The sequence below is a fragment of the Pogonomyrmex barbatus genome, unplaced genomic scaffold, assembly GCF_055798465.1.
Source record: "Pogonomyrmex barbatus isolate J1 unplaced genomic scaffold, ASM5579846v1 scaffold19, whole genome shotgun sequence".
NCBI classification, from domain to species: domain Eukaryota; kingdom Metazoa; phylum Arthropoda; class Insecta; order Hymenoptera; family Formicidae; genus Pogonomyrmex; species Pogonomyrmex barbatus.
In genome coordinates this window covers 2,013,799-2,035,760 of record NW_028297115.1, presented here as the reverse complement: position 1 = coordinate 2,035,760, position 21,962 = coordinate 2,013,799, and the positions used below count along the sequence as shown (strand labels likewise).

Below are 21,962 nucleotides of genomic sequence, written 5' to 3'. Positions count from 1 at the left end.
TAGACAAATTTATCGAGTTAAGACGCGACGTAGTGCTCCTCGAGCACCTAACTGCATCGTAAATTAGTCGAAAATGTTACTGCTTTCTCTCCATCTCTCTCTCTCTCCATCTCTCTCTCTCTCCATATCTCTCTCTCTCTCTCTCTCTCTCTCTCTCTCTATCTATCTATCTATTTATCTATCTATCTATCTATCTATCTATCTCTCTCCTTCTCTCTTACAGCGACGCGTAGCCGATGAATACATGCATACATGCATAGTAAGTGCGAGTACCTCACTTGGGAATTTTCTTGAAACGAAGTTTTTGAAATAGCAGATGGACTTCTTTCAACTGTACAACTGTACTACTTTCTAAATTTCTTGCATTTAAAATGAGATAAACGTACACTCAAGGATCTGCTTTGACTGATGGAAGGAAAAAAAGGAGCTAAAGAGCTAAAGGTGTAAAAAGCACAGCTGAAACGTACTCGTACAGCAAACAGAGTATCTGTTTAGCATCCACCGCGTTATTTGCATGCTTAAATAAATCGGATTACTTCTTTGATGAAGTTAGTGGGAAGTAAACTTATCTAATTATTACTCCAAATATATGCGTGAATCTTATCAGAATGCTACTTCTCGAAGACGAAGAAATCATCTGACGTACATCTAACAAATGCAATTAATTGGAACGGGAAACTCGCGAATAGGAATTCATTTTGCGAAATTGAATTCGTAATCGTCGAAATGAAGGATTAGATTGAAATTGTCTGAATTATTTTCTATCCTTTTCCGATTCCGACACCTATTGCCACTACGTTATAAATCTCTTCGCAAATAATTAGACAAATAACTTCTTTGATTTTTTCTGCATATAAAAATTAAATGTCGATTTTGTAATAAAAAATTAATATACTATTCTAATTTATTTTAATTGTTACATCAAAGAAATAAATTATGTAATTCCGTTAATAGAATTAGAATAAATAGGAAAAATGAAAGAAAATTAAAAAATGTTGAAAATTTATAACTAACTTGTAATTTCAAAAATTAAAATGTCATTTCGCATAAAAAATGTCTCGTTTCTCGTTTCTCTACGGGAATACTTTGGTAAAAGATGTATGTCTCACCGGTGATACGTAATGTAGCCTCGCGCGCATTGCACTTTCGTCAATTAAATCCACATTTCCACTAAATGGCAACATTTCGAAGCTATCTCATTTATATTTAACTAGTAGCATAAACGCGATCTTCATATTACATAGATGGAACTTTGAATTGCATGACCAGGTGAGCATTAAATGCGCCGCTAATCAGAGACAGGACGACCTATATTCGTATTCCGCACATTTACCGCTAAACGCGTCTATCTTTGATCCGGAATTTTCCTTGTCTTATATGAAGATCTGCCATCGCATTATTACGGATCGGATCATCGGAATATCAGATATACGCATTTAGCGCAAAATGTGTGATACGAATATAAATAAACTAATGTATGTTAAATCATGATTTATGAAGCCAGCTTATTTTATTATCACGTAAAAACATGCAAACTGTAGGCTCGGATGACTGAATTATATAAAAATTGATAACGCTGAGTAAAATAAACGTACAAAAGCCACCACCAATGTGCGCGAAAATGTATTATGTTTCCTACGGTAGCATTAAATTCGGAAAAACTAGCATCCGCTTGCGACAACATTTTGATTGACGACATTTTAATGAAGATCCATTTAATCTTTGGCTTTCATACATCTACCTTTATATTCTACAGTCGTTTATGTACACATTTTATTTCACCGTTAAATAGGACGCCATTACATTACGTGGACTCTTTATATTTCGTAAATTCTGAATTACACTGCTATGAATACGAAACCTAGATGGAAGAATGGACGCTAGATTACTTCGAATCTTCGTGAGAGTTATATTGCCTTGATTGCTGCGATCGCTAATTCAATTACAGCTCACGCTATCGGTGACAAATCTTGCGATATCAAAAATTAGTTTCTTCTGGAGAAACGATATATCTGCGTCGTAAAAGAAGTCTAATGACACCCCATTTCGCAGGAAAGTAAATGCAATAGATGTAAAACGTTGCTTCTGGCGTAAATGTTAATGCGTAAACTTGATATTATTAGTACAAACTTTGATCGTAAATAAATTAAATTATAAAATAAATGTAATAAAATAATGTAAATTATATTAAAAAACATTTAAAATTTTTTAAATTTAGAATCGAATTTTCAGTATACTTTTACGAGATATTTATCGGAAACTTGAAAGATGATTTTACGAGCTAATTTGGCATAAACTTTTACGAGCATATCTTCGGCCATTTGATGCAGAGCAGAAAATCGATTAAGGCTCTCGTGAAGATTAGGGGATCCGGCAGATTCCACTTGTAAATTTTGCAAACATGTTTCAAGTGCTCGATCAAGTCTGGTTTCTGGTTAAAAGAAAAAATTAAGACTCTTATATATGGATGTACGGCGATCCAGCGGATCTCGATAATTTTGTATAAACATTAAACTCGAGCGTTTAATTGCGAGTCTATAAATTATATGTATAATGTCTATTTCTACCAATGTAGATTAACTTTAATCTCTGTTTAAATCTTCTCTTTATCTTTCTCTAATTTTTGGAATTAAAAAGAGAAGAGAAGCAAATTAAACTGAGATTAAACTGAGATTAATCTGCATTGGTGGAAATGAATAGAATAGAATTTTAATTAACTTCAAGTTATACACATGATGAGCTGTCTTTTTTTGTAACTAAACAATACACTCGTTGTACTTAAAATAGATGTATATTTGAAAATTGACAAAAGCGAGATAAAGAAAGTTTTGTACGGCTCATGTGCGGGCATAGAAAACAAACTTATAGCTAAAAAGCTTCCATTCCTTAAAAGCGGACGCACATTTCGCAAAGCCTATCTTCAATCATCTGACAGAAACTGCTAAACGCGTTCTGCTTATTGCACTCCCGCATTAGCCTTACGTACATACATTGGTAGAAACGGGCATAAATCGAGATTAGCGGCCTGGACCCGGCAGAGCAGAATAGACCGGCCGAGGCGAGGGTTCGATTCGAGAAGGATCGCGAATCCTACGCGAATAACGTCCTCGTGCCGGTTCTGCGTATCTCCGGGTCGCCATGCGTATTCGCACGGTAATTGCACGGCGGCCACCATTTGAATAATTTCATCCACGCGGCAAGGACGTGTACTCACCAGGGACGCGTACGCGGCTAGGTGGGCCCGTCGGGCGATCTACGCCCGGTTGCTGGTTGAACGAATGTTCGTTTCTGCGGTCGGCGACGACCAGCGGTCCGCCGGGCTGCCCTCCGTGGGCGTGTCTTTTATCACCGCCGAATGCACAGAGATTGTAAATGCGACCGGCCCGGCGAGGCTCTCGCGTGCCGAATCACGTTCGATCGCGATCATCGGGAATACCGGACGCGACGTGACGCGACGCGACGCGACGCGACGCGACGCGTCGTTGGCCCGATCGATCCCCGCACCGCAATTTACCGCACTGTGATTATCAGCTCGCGTAATACCGTTCCTGCGATACCGATGATCCCGCAAGCCCGTGAAACTCGCGGGGGGAAGTATTCGAGCGCGACACGAGGCACCCCGCTGGTCTTTAATTATTGCCCGCGGGGACACTCCAAGTGATCCTCCTTGGCTCTTTAACCTTTAATCGTTCGACTAATTTGCGCGCTCGGCTCCGGGGAATACTCTGCAGATTTAATTTCTTCAATTTCTCCCCGTACGCGGGGATCGAATGCCGTCATTTCAACCGGAATACTCCGCATATCTTCCGCATCCGAGGAATCACCGAGGGCTTAAATCCTGGATGTTAATTTCTCCCCCCCCGTTTTGCCTCAAGCTTTTCTTCCACGCGATCTCTTTAGCGCGAGAAACTTGGCGCGCTTCGCGGCGAACAATACTGTTGCCAACTCAATAATTCGATACGATTGGAAATGAGAAAAAAAGCATTGTGCGCAATAAATACCGAAGCGAATGTTAAAGCCACGTCATGTAAACGACGACGCGAGCCGAAGATGAAACTCGACAGGACGAGTTAATACAAAATTATTTCGCACCGGGATTGTGGGACTCGGAGGAGCTTAATCTTTCACAGCATTCAAACTGTGGGATTTCTCGCGCAAACGAGAAAACTTACTTTTACTTTTCGAAAAAAGAAAAAAGAAGGGGATCACCTCGGCGAACGATTAAGAGTTTTTGCGTCCCGGTGGAGCGCGTAAGAGAAAAAGATAGGCAAAACGCCCGAGTACGAGTGATTCGAGCGTACCTTGAATCTTCCCACTCGAGAAAACTTCTCGCTGTCCCGCGTTTTTTCTTACGTACGCGTGATAACGTACGAGGCACGTGGTGCCGCTTTCTCTTTCTTTCCGACTGACACGAACGGACGATCCTCGCGTTATCGCGTTAACGACGTGTCCCGTCCTCGCGCGCAAGGCGCCGTGCCCTCGAACGCACTCGCGGCCAAGTTCAGGCGACGCGCGGCCCCCTCGTTGCTCCCCCTCGTCGGCCGTCCCGCGCTCTTTCGTCGTCGCACGAAAATACGAAATGGCTTACCGGCGATTGACGATTGACAGTCAACAGTTGTCGAAACCGAATGGCCAATATGCTCGCAATGAGTTTGCGTGGCACGCGGACGCGCAGCTGCTACTAAACTCCTTCTCGAGCGGGCGCGAACCAAACGTGACTCGAAGTGCGCGCGCCGCCACCGTCGAGAAACTGGCGGCAATGAATAGCCCCCGCCGACGGTGACGACGGCGACGACGGCGACGATGACGACGACGACGACGCCCTCGTCATCGCTAGGCAAAACAGCCCCGAAGGGTTGACCCGCAAACTTCTCCCGATTAAAGCTAGCTGGCACATAAGAAAACAGTAGCAGCAAGCAAATTAATCAATCATAATCAAAAGTTTTAAAATATCTGATAATCTTGCGTTTTCGATAATTTTCTGTTTGGCTGATTTGCTTACTCAGGATGAATTCGCTTACTCTACTCAAAATCGAAAAAAATGTCCTAATTTTCAACATGAAAATTGTTAAAAATTCCAGATAAAATGAAAGTATTTTAAATATATGTTAAACATAAATATGTATTTGTTGCATAAAGCCCTTAGTATTTTACATTTAAAAGTTTATAAATCATAAAATAAGATCAAGAATCATTCGAGTTTCAATAATTTGAAAAATTTTGAAAAACCTATAAGTATTTTGAAAAATAAATATTTTACATTACATAGAATTTTCGAATTTTGTTTTTAAAAGTTAAAAACAAAAAAATTATATAATGCATAACAAAATTCAAATACATATAAAACTAAAAAAAATAAACTTAAAATAAATATCCATCTTCATCAAACAAAATTACATTTAACACGAAATTGTTATCTTCAATACCGAATATTAGATTAATTGTAAAATCAATGTACTCTGATGGGTACTTTAGAATGGATAGATCTACTATTCTCATTAAAAATTTCGGTAAAAGCGATTATCTCATGTAATAAAAAAAAAATATTACAAAAAGTAACTTTAAAAAAATTCTCTAGTTTTTAATAAAATTTCCTGAGAATCTAATTTTTCAAGACATAAACAAACATTCTGTGAGAATTCCTAGAATTTTTCCTAGAATTAAGGAAGTAAACACTCTATTGTTGCTAATGTATTACCGCTTATTTTTCTGTTAACTTTACAAACGGTTGCAAAGATTACACATTGCGACGTGCATTACATGAAACGCGTAAATTGTAATGATCAATTTGTACTCTATGAAATAATTTTACAACTCATTACCACGGGGTAATGAGTTTGTAAAGTTAACAGAAAAATAAGCGGTAAATGGTTGTTTAAACAGATTTTTATAATTAATGGCAGAGAATGTTTATGTTTGAAAATGAATCGCATCCTACGCGCACAGAAACTGCCATTCGAATATCAGAATCGTTAAGTCGTGCGGTAACGTGATTACTCCGGACATACTTTACGAAACGCGTCATTTCGAATGTCTCCCGGCAATAATTAAAGTTCCGCAAAGTACCTCCACTAAGCTCGAATATTCCTCCGCAACTTTAGACAGTTTATAGAATCATCGGTATCGCACGGCTGCGTGAACTAATATTCAAAGTACGGCAAATTGGCTCCCATGAAGACGGCAGTAGCATCTCGAGAATGCTGTACGACTTAGTGACGTTATGCCACTACTTTGTTACTATTTCTAATACCTTTTTTACAGTCTTTATCCCGTCAAATATAAGCTTATATATTTCTTTTCTTTTGTTGAGATTATATTGCTAAAAATCCAGTTTTATCTCAACTGTCTCTTTTTCAGAAATATCCTGTACGTTGCAACGAAAGTAGAGAAAAGAAAGCAAATAAAAGAAACGCGATAGAGTAGTTATATAAGAGAAAGAAAAGGGAGGTGCATTAAAGCTTTATTGTTCTTAGCCACATTTTCTTGAACTTTTTTGGCCATTAAAGCCTGCAGTATCCCGAGGCGTATTTCAGAAGTCGCGCACCTAAATTGTTTCAAATCAATTTACGTGAAACTGTAACGTGAAACAATCGTGGCGGAGTTTTCAACAGCGGATTTTGTTATGACGCGCGGCGAAAATGCCTGCAACAATCGTCACTCTTGTGGAATGTGTGAGTTTGTGTTTCCCGAAAAATTACAGAAATAGGGCAATTAAAAATTGTACATATACATAAATGTAAAATAAAAATGCAAAGATTTTTATTTGACTGAAACTTTTATTTATACGAAAAATTTCTAACAAAACAATCAAGTCTCAATCAGATCCTTTTGAGAATTTATTCCTCTTGCGTATCTCATATTATCTGAGTCTCTGTGAATCCGAGCGAATCGAATCTAAAAATTATGTATCATTTTATTCAAAATATACACGCCGATCGCCACTTGATTATACATTGGATGTATCAAAGAAATATTATAATAATAATTGAATTCATTCAATCATTTGAATTACATCAGATTTTGCATTCCTTCTCTTCTTATATAAATATTCTTATTAATATTCTTATTAATATTCTTATATATCCGAAATCGCTGTCTGATCACAGCCACGTGACCAAAGATAAGATCGATATGCACGTGAGCAAACATTCTGTCCGGTGAAAGGTAAATCAATCAATTAGCCAAATTAAGGAAGTCAGATGAAATTATTTTTTTATGTAATTAGATTGTTCACGCGATCAAGAGTATGATCGATTGCAAGTGTGATCACACATGCATGCGCGTGTTTGCTGACGATAATCTAGGCAACTTTCACGGTTGCCTACATTTAATGTAACCGACTGTTACTATCGACATTTCAACCGAGCTAGAACCATCGACTCTAATCATGCGAGTGTATGCTCTTGCAACGAGAGGTCTCCAGGAAGTAAAGTCGAAGAGAATTGATTTAACGAGAATTGATTTAACTCGTTATTTATATTTATTTTGTTAAATGAAAAAATTTACTCAACAAAATCTCGCAAACGAGAATTAATGGCAATCGAAGCATTTCGAAGATTCAAATTACGGAAGTCAAAACCCAAATAGTACAGAAAATCCAAAAAATAATTCCATTTGAATCCACAAATTACGAAATTCTTTTTCCATTTCGTTTCTGATCTAAAAAACATTCATAAGAGTTCTACAGAATTTTATTTTTATTTTACCACAATCATGTTCTGAAATTCTTTTTAGATAAAAAGAAAATCTTTTTATAGTCTATAAGAATTTACAATGAAATCGAAATAGGTTTTAGATAGTGTACATAATGACAAATTAATATATAATAACAGCTTTGTTTTTTTAAAAACAAAGTGAAATGTCAAGAATATGAAAGCTGAATACAGGATCTTTGTGTACAATTGTTTATGAAATTAAAAATAATAATCATAATTATAACAAATATTTCAATTAAAATTTGGATCATGTTCAATATGTATATCATGACTCATACAAAAATATCCTGTTATCATTTAAATTGATATTAAAAATCCGCAAACTAACAAACGCATAAAAGTAATAAAATAAAACATGTAATAAAACATGTAAAATAAAACATGTAAAAGTAATAAAATAATACATGACGAAAAGAAAAATGCATGTCTAATTATAAAATACGCTCATGTAGTCGAGTTTGTGGTAAAATGTTTGTTATAGTTATGATTATTGTTTTTAATTTTACAATCGCACACAAAAATCTTGCGTTCAGCTGTCATGGATATTTAACAAACATCCAATAAATATATCTCTGAGAAAAATATTAAATATTACCTATAAATTAATCATTATACAAAAATAAACAAAATTGTCGAAACGAAACTGTCGAAATACTTTATCTTTTTGTCTCGAAAAACAGTTTTATAGTTATCTTCAAGGCATCACTTTATCATAATTTCATTAAAACATGGTTCAAAAATCTCGTAATGTAGTGTCTTTTATTCTATCTTCTATGGTTTTTAGTTACGAGAAATAGAGCGCCGCCACGTTTATTTGTCGACGATTGTCGTACTCGCGAATGAGCGATTTTTTTAATTCATTCCGAATAGAAAAAGGAGTTCGGAGCAACTTCGACTTATTGCTTCACAGAAATCAAAATATATTTCTATAGAATCTATTTTGAATTACCAAAAGAAAAAATTCTTTTTTAATTCATAACGATTATCTGTGCTGTTTGTTGTGAATCTTTATAAAGAAAAATCAAGAAAAGTAAAAAAATGACATAAAAAATGTAAGAATAGCAATTATGAAAATTTTGTATCAGTAGTTTAAAAACGAAAAGAGAATTTCATTGTATGAATATCTAAAGATAGAAGCGTATTTTTTTTTTTATGTCCCTAGACGATAATGCAAGGGTGCGTACGAACCGACGTAGAATTTTAGATGCTGTTCAAAGACGCGTGGGATTTTGCCTGACGACGAATTCGCTGCATACAGGTCAAGGAGGAGCGTCAGGCTTTTTTGTCAACTACACCGTAAAGCATAGCAATCTTGTCATCGACATCGTCACGAATAAGCCAAGGCTCGCGCAATCTCGCGCAATTGACAGTTGCTTCGTTCCTGAAATGCTTAAAGCCGATTAAATGTAGCTACTTACCGTAGCGAAAATTAACGGAAGGTTTCATTAATTTTCCGTCTTCTCAGAATTCCGTCCCCAAAGCATACAGACAATCGATTTAATTCCTGCAACTGTAACTAATATTTAAAGCGGCAATTCACATTTGTATCACTATATATTAATTTATGTTTAGTTTAATTTTAGGTTTTTAAATTCGATCCTGTAAAAATCACCTGTAAAATTTTATTCGAGATACAACGCAACATTTTATATCTACAATATATATTATATTTCTAATTATAGTTTGCAATTATCAAATGCTAAGTAGAGAAAATGGAAAAATAGGGATAAAATAGATTTTGCATTGCGATAAATATATTTACAGAATTGCAAATTATAAATCCAAGATAGATTTTAATCAAACACTATGACATTTTCATGCCGAGACATTGCCGATGTCTTATCGGTAAGTAAATCAAATATTTACAACGATTTACAACGTTGACAACATGAAGATTTACTACGAGTATAAAAGGTCTTAGTAATGACCCAAAAATATATTCTGGAAGTAACTCTGAATCTTTTAAAATCAAATATATTATACTAAACAACATTTAATTAATTAATAGATGGATTAATTCTCGTGGTAGATGTTTAAACACATGTGCATTTTCATTTCTTCCATCGAGAACTGAAATCTCGATCGTATTCTCTAGTTTTTTCGAAATATTGGCTGTGCTTATTCGTTATGATAAAATCTCAAAGAAACTATCGACAACTGATTTTGAAATCAGACGAGAATATCAGACGTAAAAACAGCAGATGACTTTAGGCCATCGAGCTTAATTTTGTTGCACCACATGACATTCGAAAATGTCATGTGTTGAAGACTTTTATCGGAATGATGATATCTTGATGAAAATATATTACGTTATACATATATGCAATACGGGATCGGTTGATAAATTAGTAGATACAATACAACGTCGACATGTATATCATGGGTATATAAAGACGAAACCAATTATCTTCTTTAGTCTTTATTTCTAGGTGAAAAGTAGCGTTTACAAGAATACGTCTGATACGTCTGTAACGAGAGTGTCTTGAAATGGAAACCGCCGATATTATCAAGAATGACGACATTTACAAATTGCTCTCGTTTGAAGAGGTAAAAGAGATAACGAAACGCGCGCTGAGCAATGATGCCGATTTGATGAAATACGTTATTCGACCGTACTCCAACGGCAAGCTCGGATATCTTGGTTCTCATCATCGAATCGATATAACGGCAACGAGGAAGAGGGAAACCATCGCTCTTTCACTCTTTTTCAAGACCATACCTTACGAGGTGTCCGATCAAGCCGACTATGTGATAGAGAAGGGAGTCTTCGAGCAAGAGGCCAAGTTCTATAGCGTCATAATGCCGTTGCTCTGCGAGAGATACCGCGGAGAGCCGTGGGCGCCGGTGTGTTACAAAGCGAAGAGTAACTTGATGGTCTTCGAGGAGTTAAGTGACAAGGGTTACTCAATGCGGGACAAGCTCTTCGACGGGACGCTCGTGCGCGCTGGTTTAAGCGCTCTCGCGCGAATGCACGCCGCCTCCTTGCTCGCGGAGACGCGTCTTGGCGTGCCCCTAAATCAGCTGTACCCTGAAGCCTTCGTCGAGAGAGCCTTCAATTCTGAGGGAATGACGCGACAGTGGTTCGATTCAAGCATCGACATAGCCGCGAGTCTAGCTGAAAGTTTGGGATATGATCCCGACCTGATACGCTCGACCTGCGAGCAAGTATACCACGCTTTAAAGCCGTCCCGCACAAAGGCGAATGTGGTCAGCCACGGCGATCTCTGGGGCAACAACCTTCTATTCAATAATGATGTGCCGCCAAAATGTTTGCTGGTAGATTTCCAACTCTTGAGGTATTCCCCCCTGGCACACGATGTCGCGCAATTATTGTACCTCTGTACGGATCGGAGCTTCCGAGAAACTTGGGAGAATGCGATGTTGCGTCATTATTATGAAACGTTGCGCGAGACCTTAAATATTCACGAAATCCGTACGCAAATACCCCCATGGTCAGAGGTGATCGAGGGTATGGAGGAGCAACGTCTAGGCGCCGCTATTACCGCGATAAGTTATTTTCCTACGGTTCTGATGGACGAAAATGTTAGCGCGCAAGGTATAAATAAATCGGCATCTTTCATCGACTATCACATTCATAACAGAAAAGAGGCCTTTCTCCTGAACATGGAGAAGGATTCAGTTTACAGGAGAAGGATCAAAGAAACTATCATCGAACTCGCCGAACTCGCTTCGCGATTGGATCAACTACCTACTCCGTCTTAAAAAGATTTATATTTTATTAATTATATATTTAAATTATATACTTAAAGTTTAGTTACACATTTTATATATTTAATTTCGTACGATTTAAAATCTTTTATTAACGTCGATACACTTTGTACATCTTTTGTATACTTTAGTTTACAGAAGAATATGTCTCCATTAATTTTATTATAATCTTCTTCTAACCCTCGATAGTTTTCGTGATAGTTTTCACGAAATCAAAGTACAATATTATCTTGATCGGGAAGTATGGTGGATAGGAAAGACCAGTCGTGACTATCAAGTCGCACGTTTGTATCATCGTCCGTATCCTCGTTTTCATTCGCCGGCACGACTGAGGATTTCGTCGGCGGTGATACTTCGTCGTCACTTAAATCCAAAGTATTATCCTGAACATCGTCATCACTGTTTCAGAAAATTAGTAAAAGATTAATATACGACATTCGTGTAAAATAGTAAAATGTAAAACACACAATTTATACAATTTGCACAAATTGATCCTGCGTACCTTTCGACATTTTTGGAATGATTTTTCAAGGATTGTTGTGCCCCCAGCGACAAAATGAATGACGAGCACAACAAACTCAACGGTGGCAATGTGTGAGCGGGCACGCTGAGTAACTAAAAAAAAAAAAAAAACAAGATTAATAGTAAACGATTGAATATTTCTGCAAAATTGTTAGTTAAGAGAGAAAATTTTATATTGGAATATTAATGGAGCATATCAATCTCGACAGATTCACAATACATTTGCTTCGCGCACGACACAGTGATAATCGTTTGGTTGGACGACCAAACGATGTGGTTAATTAATATTAAAGATGACATGATACACCTCTGAGTGAAATTTGTGCAATTCCTGTAATCTTCTACTTCAGATCTAGGTTAATTCGTCTGTTGCAAACCCACACGGATAGTCCTCGTATACTTTAACGACAAACGCACATTTACATGTATTACAGTTTAAAATTTTAAATGTACTTTAATATCAAACGAATGTCCGCTTGTTGAACCGCAAGTTAATAAATGTCACTAAGTGCAAGGATTCTTTTCAAATAAATGAATGTTAAATGCATGACTTTACATACCCAATTTACGTCTCTCATAAAAATATTCTACGAAAAATGTCTCTTCTATTTTATTCCTTATAAATGACTATACGACGCGTTCGAACAAATATTGTCCAAGCTACTCTTGCTTTTAAAAATAAGGCGTTTCTTACTTTTAGGATGACACTTGTTGTGTGACGATTTCGTTCAATTTCAGGGAATCATGACGACAATATCCGCGAAATTGCTCATACGAAAAACGACCGAGATGACCAGAGAATATAAGTTTATTATCGCTATAATCGGGACAATTACCAAGCGTAAAGTCTGATGTTCGTGACGTAATGCAATCATTAATTAAAAGCAAAGTACTTGCGCGTAACAATATGTTAAATATGGAACAGAACATGAAGATAGCCTAGTCTATTTTGGTTGCGAGAATATTATTTTTAGCGTGAGATGAAGTATGTAGCCTTCGGTTCATTTAATGCAAATATTTTAACAGACTGTAATTAGTAGACATATAGAAAGTACATGTGTAAATACATATTAAAATTATTATCAATAAGCAGAAAATAAAAAAATAAGATAAAAAGTTCATAAAATGATTCAAGTAAATACCGCAAGATACAACGGAAGACTAAATATCAACATATTTTAATTATCTTTTCAAGAGATTAGAGACACTGTGTAATTATAGAATATCATTACAAAATGTTTTAATAGCGATGTATCAATGACAGATTGATCTAAACTTTGCCCTCTATACGGTGTAACATTTTATTAGCAGGTATCAATGGCAACAATCGAGCCGGTCGGTGAGGAAGATAAGACTTTGTTCCTGCTGGCCTGGTTTTACATTTGCAAGCAATCGCAGACAATTCTGCGACAACGTCGTTCGCTATTTTCGCATCGCGCAAGGTATCCCATTGTAATCGATGCGATGAAATACTTTGAAAACCAAGCGGGATACAAATCTTGTTATTTTTTTTTTTTTTTTTTTTTTAGATATCAAATGTGATAGATATAACATTTTCTGATTAATGTTTGTCCAAGTGTCATTTGATTGTTTCAATGACATATTTTTATTCTTTTTAATAACACATTTTTGCGCAATAGGATATGCATTGAAATTGACATTATATCGATTGATTAGAAAAAATTGTGAGTCGATAAGAAATTATTGAACTCATCTATACAGTATAAAAGTATATTAATTGTAAAAAGTATTGTTATCTCAACAAAGATCAATTGTATTATAAAATATGTTATCAGTATATACTGAATGAAATATTTTGAGATAAAATACTCTACATTATAGCATATATATAAAACCTGAAAGTTCAACGATCTCTTCAACGATCTATCTCAAAACCAATCGTACTCAAGGAGTATTTGAAATCAAAACGATACACCCTGTATGCTTTTATTGGGGATGAATAATGAGGACTGGGGACGAAGCTACTTTTAAAGCGTTCATTTTTGATAGCAACAGAATACGTTACGTCTCGCATAACTACTTTCAATAAATTCCTCGTCGAGATATTTCTCGAGTTTATTTTCAGCATGTCGGATTAATTATTTGATACGAATGCGATGTATGTTACATTTGCCCTTATCTGTCTTTTCCAATACAACTTTGCCTCACTCTGTTCAATTTGCCAGGCCAACTTTCCGCCCACACGAAGAAAAAGCAAGACGACTGATAATGCGCTCTTGCCATCAAAATAAACTAAAATATATATGTATACATACATACATATAAGAATGCATATGAATTGATGCTACAGCGCCGAAGCGATGGAATTCGCAATACGATGATATTGTGACGTGAGAGGTACAGGATTTCCAGTGAAGTTTGTGTCCAAGCGTCCTAAAGGGACAACTAGAACGCCGTGAGAGGGTGGGAGTCTCTATATTAAATCATGGTGAGACTTCTGCTGAAAGCCAGTCGACCGCGGAACGTTGGAACACGCATGAAGGATCCACTCTCTCAATTGCTATAAGGACTACCGAGTTTTTCGTGTACCATCTTTATCAATTTGCATCATTGGAACGTGTCGGGTTCATCGACCCCATTGTACGATCATTCACACTGGCAGAGGCTGGGTAAAACCATAATTCTGTGGGAAATTTTGAATTAATTCACATTTTTCACTAAAGGACAAAACTGCTTCAAAAGAACTTCAAAAGAAGAGCGATCCGATAATTCATCATTGATTGAAAAACGAACCGGAAAGAACTGAGAATTCGGAAAAAATCCAGATTTGAAATCTTCTTAGGCTTCTCGCTGGAAAAGCCGGTCTAGAGAATGAAGATAATCGGATTAAAATTTATTTCGTGTTTGTTTACAACGCTATTATTCGCAGCGATCGCCTTAGGATATTCTGCGAGCAACAGCGAAGCAGTAAGTGTCTTTGTATGCGATAAACGAAACGCGTTAAATGTTCCTCGTTGTTAAACGGAATCAAGAACCGCTATTGAGAACAATATCATTGAAACTTACAAGATTTACTAATTTTGAATTGCCGGGATTTCGCTAGTGCGAAATACGCGAATGACGCATCAGCATGGAATTACCTTTTCTCACTGTGCGTCAATTATAAGAAATGCGACTCATATTTTTCTCCATTGTAAGCACGTGGGATGTACATGATAATGTCGAAAGTATATGACGTTGGTCATTGAACGTTCCTTGTTAAACCAATCTTTATTTGTCCGAGAGTGCGACAATGTGTCTAATCATATTAAACCGTAGGTGGTACATCTAGTAAACAGGAAGACTTTTCACCAATATCTCAATGATTTTTAATTTCCTTAGCTATTCAACCTGATTAATATTAATCATGTAATAATTTATTTTTTTTCCTTTCTGTTCTTTCCTTAATCTCTGATGGATTGATAATTTCTCATTTCATTTTTTTTTTTTTTTTTTTTATAATCTTAATAATTCTGCTTAAGCTATACAACTTGCAGGCGATCGAGAACATGAGGCAGATTCCGCAATGGCATTGTCTCCGCTATAGAAAGTTCGATTTTGTTCGCCGCTGTAGGAATTATCGTTTAGGAAGAAGACACTGACAAATGGACATTCAGTATGATCCGCGATTGGCAGCTACGATATTTTATGGCAAATTTCGTCGTCCGATCGTGCAGAATACACCGTTTCAAGTCGTTAAACTAAATAAGTTTACTTAAATTAGTTATAGATTATATTAACATCCATGAAAACATTTATGTTAGAAGGTAAAAATAATTTTGAATATTATTTTATTGAAGAAATTTGCATTAAGCGTAATTGACAATCATGACAAAGGAAATGTCATATTTTATATGATTTTATATTATTATTGATAAATCTTCATCACTTTTAACTATACAAATTTTTAAAACGCAAGGATTTCCATCCTTGTTGATTCTAAATTTTACACAAGCTATTTGAAATTAAAGCAATTTTTTTACATTATGTTTTATCAATATTATTATTTATACATTCTTTATGTATAAATAATTTATTTTATATCATCAAAATATCGTCTTTTATTTACATTTAATTTAGATTAATTATTATAAATCCCTATTTATTTTGCAAATTATCTCTGTTTGTTTACTTAATGTAAATTTGATCTCAAATATAAAATTTTCTTACGTTATTCAACAATGAACTATAGCTTTCTCTTTGTTAATGATACTGACATATTCACATCATGCAAAAATATCATTAAACATGAAAAGAACGGATAATATTAAGAATCCTAAAAGTCGCAAATATTTCTATTAAAATACAATATTTCTATTAAAATACATGATATATAAAGATTATAAAAAGATTATAAAAGATACATGTAAGATACATGTAAAAAGATTATAAAAAAAATTACGATACACTGTTTCAAATTAATTTTTAATATATTTATTTTTTAAACAAAATTTATCCCAAACTCAAATTTTATATATAAAATGCGACTTAAAGGAATCTTCGCACAAATTTTGAAAATCAATGTTCTACCTACTTCTTCTACCACTCTTTTCGTTGACATGCCAAGATGTTCATGAAATTGTGCAACAGTCTGCTCTTTACTCGAAGACGTTTGAACAGCTATAAGGTTGGAGAAGGCGGTCAGTGGCTTGGTTCCCTTGTCTGAAATAATTTCTAAAGAAAATTCGGCTTCAGAGTCTGGCTCCAATGTGAGCAATTCCTAAACAAAAAAAAAACAATAATAAATAGTGAGATACAAATATATTTATATATTAATTCAAACATTACAAAAAGATAGATGTAAATTTATTCATATGATTTAAAAAACATACCTGATTTGAATCCAGAAAGTATAATTGCGACTTTCGTTGCCATTGGCCAAAGGAAGGATTACGTTTTTCTTGTAGATGAGGTACAAAAGTAGCTGCTAGTATAAAACTGGTACTTTCGATAAGACATGTTTTCTTATAAACAACTGTTGGGCTCTGTGGTGTAAATACATATACTAAAAGCAAATTAATTATCTTCATAATACAAAAATTAATAATACAATGATCAAATAAAATTAAAAAACATAAGAAAACAAAAAATGATATAAATGTTATTTTAATTATTATATGATATAAAAAGAAAAAAGTACATAAGTATTACAATATATGAAGATGAAGTTTCCAATAATTATTTCTTTAGTGATAAAATATATAATAAATATATAATATATATAATAAAAAATGTATTTATATATCGTATACATACATGAATTGTCAGAAGTAAACGCTGCCATGTATGTGGATTTCGGGTCATATGTGAGACTTACAATATTTAAGGATACACTCCATGTTATAGCAAGAGTTAAAATATTCCAAACCATTATGTGTTGTTCAGATACGACCACAACAAGATGACAAGCATCATGTTTGCCAAATTCTATTCGTCTATTGTAAACATTTTACAATTATGCATTTATATATATATATATATATATATATATATATATATATATTTATAGCATTTATATATATATATATATATATGTGACACCACTTTCCATTCAGAATATACTCAAATACTAAGAATATACTCAAAATTATAGAACATATGTTATTTTCTTGAGAGAGAGAGAGAGACTTACTTTATTGGATAATTATATTTTGAATGTGTAAGACTGGATTTTAACTCGCAAGTTTCAGGCACCCATAAGGTTAAAGTAGAGTCAAAACCAATAGCTAATAATGAACCATCCACTGAAAAACCAGCATCTGTAACAGCTAAATTACGATAGTCTCCCACTCCGTAACAATACCAATGTTTTGCCTCTTTCTCTATAATAAAACGTAATTGATATTAGATAGTAATTATATATATATATATATATATAGATATATGTATTTCATAAAATTTAATAAAATTATTTTATTATACACAAAATAGATAATAAAATATATGTACTTTCTATAGTAGATTTTCTTAAATTCCACAATTTAAATTTGCTATCCTTGCCAGTGGTAACTGCTAACCATTCTCCATCGTCGAATGTCGTATCCGGTTGAAAATGTAGTGCATTTACTCCATTCTCATGAGGCAATTCAATAGATGTATTTAATACAAATCTACAATATTAAGAAGTTATATATTAATATTATAATATTTATATAATATTATTTTATATTATTATAATATTATTTTTTATTATTTTTAAATATAACAGAATTATATATATATATATATATATATATATTTACATTTGTTTCTTTAGATCATAAATCCAGAATTTTAACGTAACTTCTATAGACGAAATTTTATCATTCCGTTCTTCGACTGTTGCCATCCATGTGCCATTATGATTCAGAGCTATTTTTGTAACTTCTGTATTTACAATAATTACATCGCGTTCTTGGGTCAAAAAATTTTGAGCAGTTATATTAATCTAGAAAATTTGTCCAAATTCTATTATTTCTTTTAATTTCATTTTTTATTTTAAAATCACATTAACTTGCTTTTAAAATGTTTTACTTACATTATATAATAGATTTTTTGTGTGAGTGTTATAAAATTGCACATGTCCAGTGCGACTGTTTAAGACAAGACTACCTGTTCGCGGATCAACAACGAGTCCCGCAGGAAACAGATCTTTGGATGATAAAGCAACGCCCCACGTAAAGTTTTGTATTACTGATGTCAATTTTCTTTGAGGATTTACAATAACAATACCTGTTAGAATCCGAATATAATCAGTTGTCATCAATTTGCTTATTAAAAAACCTAAATTTTTACAATAAAAAATTTTACCATTATCTAAAGTCGATACAGCAACATATAAATTATCAGGAGCAATAGTGAGATGTTTAATAGGCGCCGGCAATCGTGGAAGAAATGACTTATGTTGAGGATTTGCTAAAGTCCATTTTACCAACACACATTCACCACCACCTGTATACATGTGGCCACCTATAAAACAAGAAATTATGTTATATTATGTCATATTAAATTACTAATTTGTGATTTGAAAGAGAAATATATAAGATATTTTATAAATTTGCAGCATTTACCTGATTTGCTAAACACTATTTCTGTAACTGGCAATGTATGCCAGTGAAAAACAGATGTATATGGTCTAGTTTGGAATAAATTTCTCCATACAACTACACGACCCGTAGAATCTCCAGTGGCAACACATTCTTCTTCTGGATGTCCGGCTATGCAAGTAGGTAATCTACCTGTCTTACCAGTCTTATGTCTATTTAAATTAAGTATTTATAATTCATATATATTTTTCAATAAGTAAATACATTGATCCAAAAATATCTTACATTTTATCTACTAAATTTCTAGCTGGATTTAATATATGTAAATTTACATTGTGTAAAAGTGCTATTAAATTTTCTCCATGATTCCCAATAATATCAATGAAATACTCTTGTGTTTTTGTGCTAAAAAAAATAAACAGTAAATAATAAATTATGAATTATAAATTATGAATTTTTGTATAAAATTTGATAACACAGAAAAACAAAAAATTAAAAAAATTTCTTACATGATATATATTGACTTTGTACACATCCCATTTTCTATATCAAATAGAAGTACATATATCTTGTTTCCACATTCAGAAAGATGGGTTATTAGCGTTTGACATATCTCATTTCCTTGAACTGTTCTATACTTTACAATGTGAAAAGTTCTAATTTTTACCTTGCCATTTGCTAATTTTAATTGCTGCAAAAATATTAAAATATATACATATACATATTATTTTTTAATACATATAAGTTTATGTTAATGAACAGAACTTTCATATTCTTACTAATTTTTTAGTAATAATGCCACTTTGGCAATTCCAGAAATTTAGCTCGCCGCTTTCAATACAACCAATAATAACACTAGCATTATCTGGATGTGCTATTATTCCAGTAATTCTATAATTTCTATTTCTATAATTCGAAGGTTCAAACTCCCGTACGAAATCTCCCGTTTGCGTACTGTATACCTTGATGACATTTTTCCATATTATGTAGAGAGTTCTAAAAAGGAATATCCATTAACCATACACTAATAGCTAAATTTAATAGACTAAAATATCAAGAGACTTGTTCTAATTCAAATAAAAACTTGAATTAGAAAATTTTATTTAACTTACTCTCCATCGCTAGAAAATAATGGGCGTTGATCAATTATACTTCCACCGCCTTTTCTCTTCACTATTAAATCGTCCAGATCGACAAGGTTAACACTCTTGTCCATAACATTACTGTTTTCAACTAATCCCATTTGCATTTTGATGTATATGTAAACGCATTTAAAATTACATAAATATATTTATCTAAAAATTGTATCTATATATAAGCATAATTTATATATGAATTGTCATAATTCTTTAAATCTTCAACACGCCGGACAAAGCACATGACACATGGTTCGTTTTTTTCGCAAGCGAGGCATAAGCGCATGCGCGAAACCTCTGGCAAAGAGAAATGAAATTGGAAGAACGTAAATTTATCGCTCGGATATATTTATTATTTTTTTATTTTATTTTTTCCTTTTTATAAAAAAGAAAAAATAAAAACTAAAGCAAAATTAAAGTTAATTTACACTGAAAGTTAATATAAAAAGTAAAATAAATAAATAAGACTTGATTGCATTAATTATATTTTAAGGTACTATTCATTTGTCGTACGACAAATTTTTAAAACGGTTTTTAACATTAAGGCCTGTTTACAACTTCCGTTTTGCTTTTTAAGCATGTTGCTTGATTGCGAGATAGAGCAATTCTTCAATTCTTTAGAAACTTTCTATTCTGCAGTCAATCAATGTCAATCAACTCAAAAAATTTGTCATACAACAGATGTACCCTAAGGGTGCCATCACATGCGGCGTAACTTGCGTAAGCGTAACTTCCGTCGACCAATCACATCGTTTCACTTGAATATCAGATTCCGCCTAGTTACTTTATGCTGTGATTACACTGGGTGCTTTCCAACAAGGAGAATTGGTATTACACAGTGTGACACAGAGAGACACTGTAAGACACATATAGAGTTTAATTGGAACACATAAGTTACTAAACACGCTCACTAGAGAGCGTAAAAAACGTAGGAGAAGACCATCACGCATAAACATGAGCGCATTTTTTTCGTTATCATCCATTATTGCCAGTGCATTTTTTGAAGAATTATTGATATACTGAAATAAATTTAAGTAAATTATATGTATTGATTATTTTATTGCTGGCTACAAAGCGCTTTATTTTATATTTGTAAAATAACTATGATCTTTTCGATTTGACATTACATCTCATTCATTTCAGGTGAATATAATTCCTTTTCTCCTTCAAGAAAAACTTCTTTTCCTTTGAAACAATGATGCTTAACATCATCCAATATAGGAATAATTTCTTTACAATACCGACAAAAGAATATATCTACAATAAAACTTAATCCAATAGAATATGTACTAATAATGGATCATCAATAGATACGTAATGTTTTTAAGCTTATATAATTCTTTAAATAAAAAAAAAACTGAATATTGATTACCTAAGAATTTTGGGTTCGGTTACGTTATTCGAACGCGACGAAGACATTTTTTTGCAAATAAAGGATGCGTTCCGTTTCTCGCATGATGCGCATGATGTATCATTTATCCTTATCATCATACATTAAACAACGATAAATGATGCATTATGCGCATCATGCAAGAAACGGAACGCATCCAAAATGACAATAATGACCGGAATGTATATTAGTATCACACTTAAAAAAAATAATTTTGCTCGATATGTTGGCGCTATTGATGTTCGACACGGCCAAACTTAGGATCGAGCTGTGTTTCGCAGTATCGTTCTGTGTCATAGATGGAAAGCACCAGTGTAGACACTGTGTTATACGGTGTCGCTTGTGTACGTTGTTGGAAAGCACCCAATACTATTATTACGTTGAATCTAATTTTTTTGCGGAAGAAACACACACACACACACACACACACAGTGAATCAGAATAA

The 21,962-nt window shown here is 34.0% G+C and overlaps 4 protein-coding genes across 9 annotated transcripts in view; 2 read left to right on the top strand and 2 right to left on the bottom strand.

The window, feature by feature from the left end:
- The window catches only part of Dh31-R (Diuretic hormone 31 Receptor), a 188,837-nt gene extending 184,120 nt beyond the window's left edge, over positions 1 to 4,717 (bottom strand). The window contains exons 1-2 of one of the 5 annotated variants that reach the window (XM_089075410.1): positions 4,589 to 4,705; positions 3,215 to 3,339 (exon numbers count right to left, since the gene is read on the bottom strand). The gene's annotated coding sequence lies outside the window, so the exon portion shown is untranslated. Of the gene's footprint in view, positions 1 to 3,214; positions 4,431 to 4,588 lie in introns of those variants that run through there. The other 4 variants (XM_089075414.1, XM_089075411.1, XM_089075413.1 and 1 more) reach the window with 4 other exon arrangements.
- Positions 4,718 to 10,114: 5,397 nt separating this feature from the next.
- Positions 10,115 to 12,513, top strand: LOC105422144 (uncharacterized). Its single transcript, XM_011631406.3, has one exon. The coding sequence runs from the start codon at positions 10,203 to 10,205 to the stop codon at positions 11,436 to 11,438; it is 1,236 nt and encodes a 411-aa protein (XP_011629708.2). The 5' UTR covers positions 10,115 to 10,202; the 3' UTR covers positions 11,439 to 12,513.
- Positions 11,498 to 20,418, bottom strand: l(2)05287 (WD repeat-containing protein l(2)05287). The gene is made up of 15 exons (XM_011631407.3): positions 20,104 to 20,418; positions 19,771 to 19,987; positions 19,501 to 19,682; positions 19,277 to 19,396; positions 19,016 to 19,203; positions 18,756 to 18,914; positions 18,484 to 18,677; positions 18,209 to 18,393; positions 17,916 to 18,076; positions 17,599 to 17,788; positions 17,223 to 17,401; positions 16,799 to 16,971; positions 16,501 to 16,686; positions 11,947 to 12,059; positions 11,498 to 11,843 (listed from the first exon to the last, which is right to left on the bottom strand). Exons 1-15 carry the CDS (start codon positions 20,238 to 20,240, stop codon positions 11,657 to 11,659), a joined length of 2,571 nt encoding a protein of 856 aa, XP_011629709.2. The 5' UTR covers positions 20,241 to 20,418; the 3' UTR covers positions 11,498 to 11,656.
- Positions 14,309 to 16,759, top strand: LOC148936878 (uncharacterized). Of its 2 annotated transcripts, none has more exons than XR_016138893.1 (3): positions 14,309 to 14,567; positions 14,651 to 14,894; positions 15,449 to 16,759. XR_016138893.1 is itself a non-coding variant. In XM_089075421.1 (3 exons), the coding sequence occupies exons 2-3, from the start codon at positions 14,799 to 14,801 to the stop codon at positions 15,566 to 15,568; spliced, it is 201 nt and encodes a 66-aa protein (XP_088931547.1). In that variant the 5' UTR covers positions 14,309 to 14,567; positions 14,651 to 14,798; the 3' UTR covers positions 15,569 to 16,759. The 2 variants fall into 2 exon arrangements, 1 of the variants encoding a protein (XP_088931547.1); XM_089075421.1 differs by having other exon boundaries at positions 15,464 to 16,759.
- Positions 20,419 to 21,962: the final 1,544 nt, after the last annotated feature.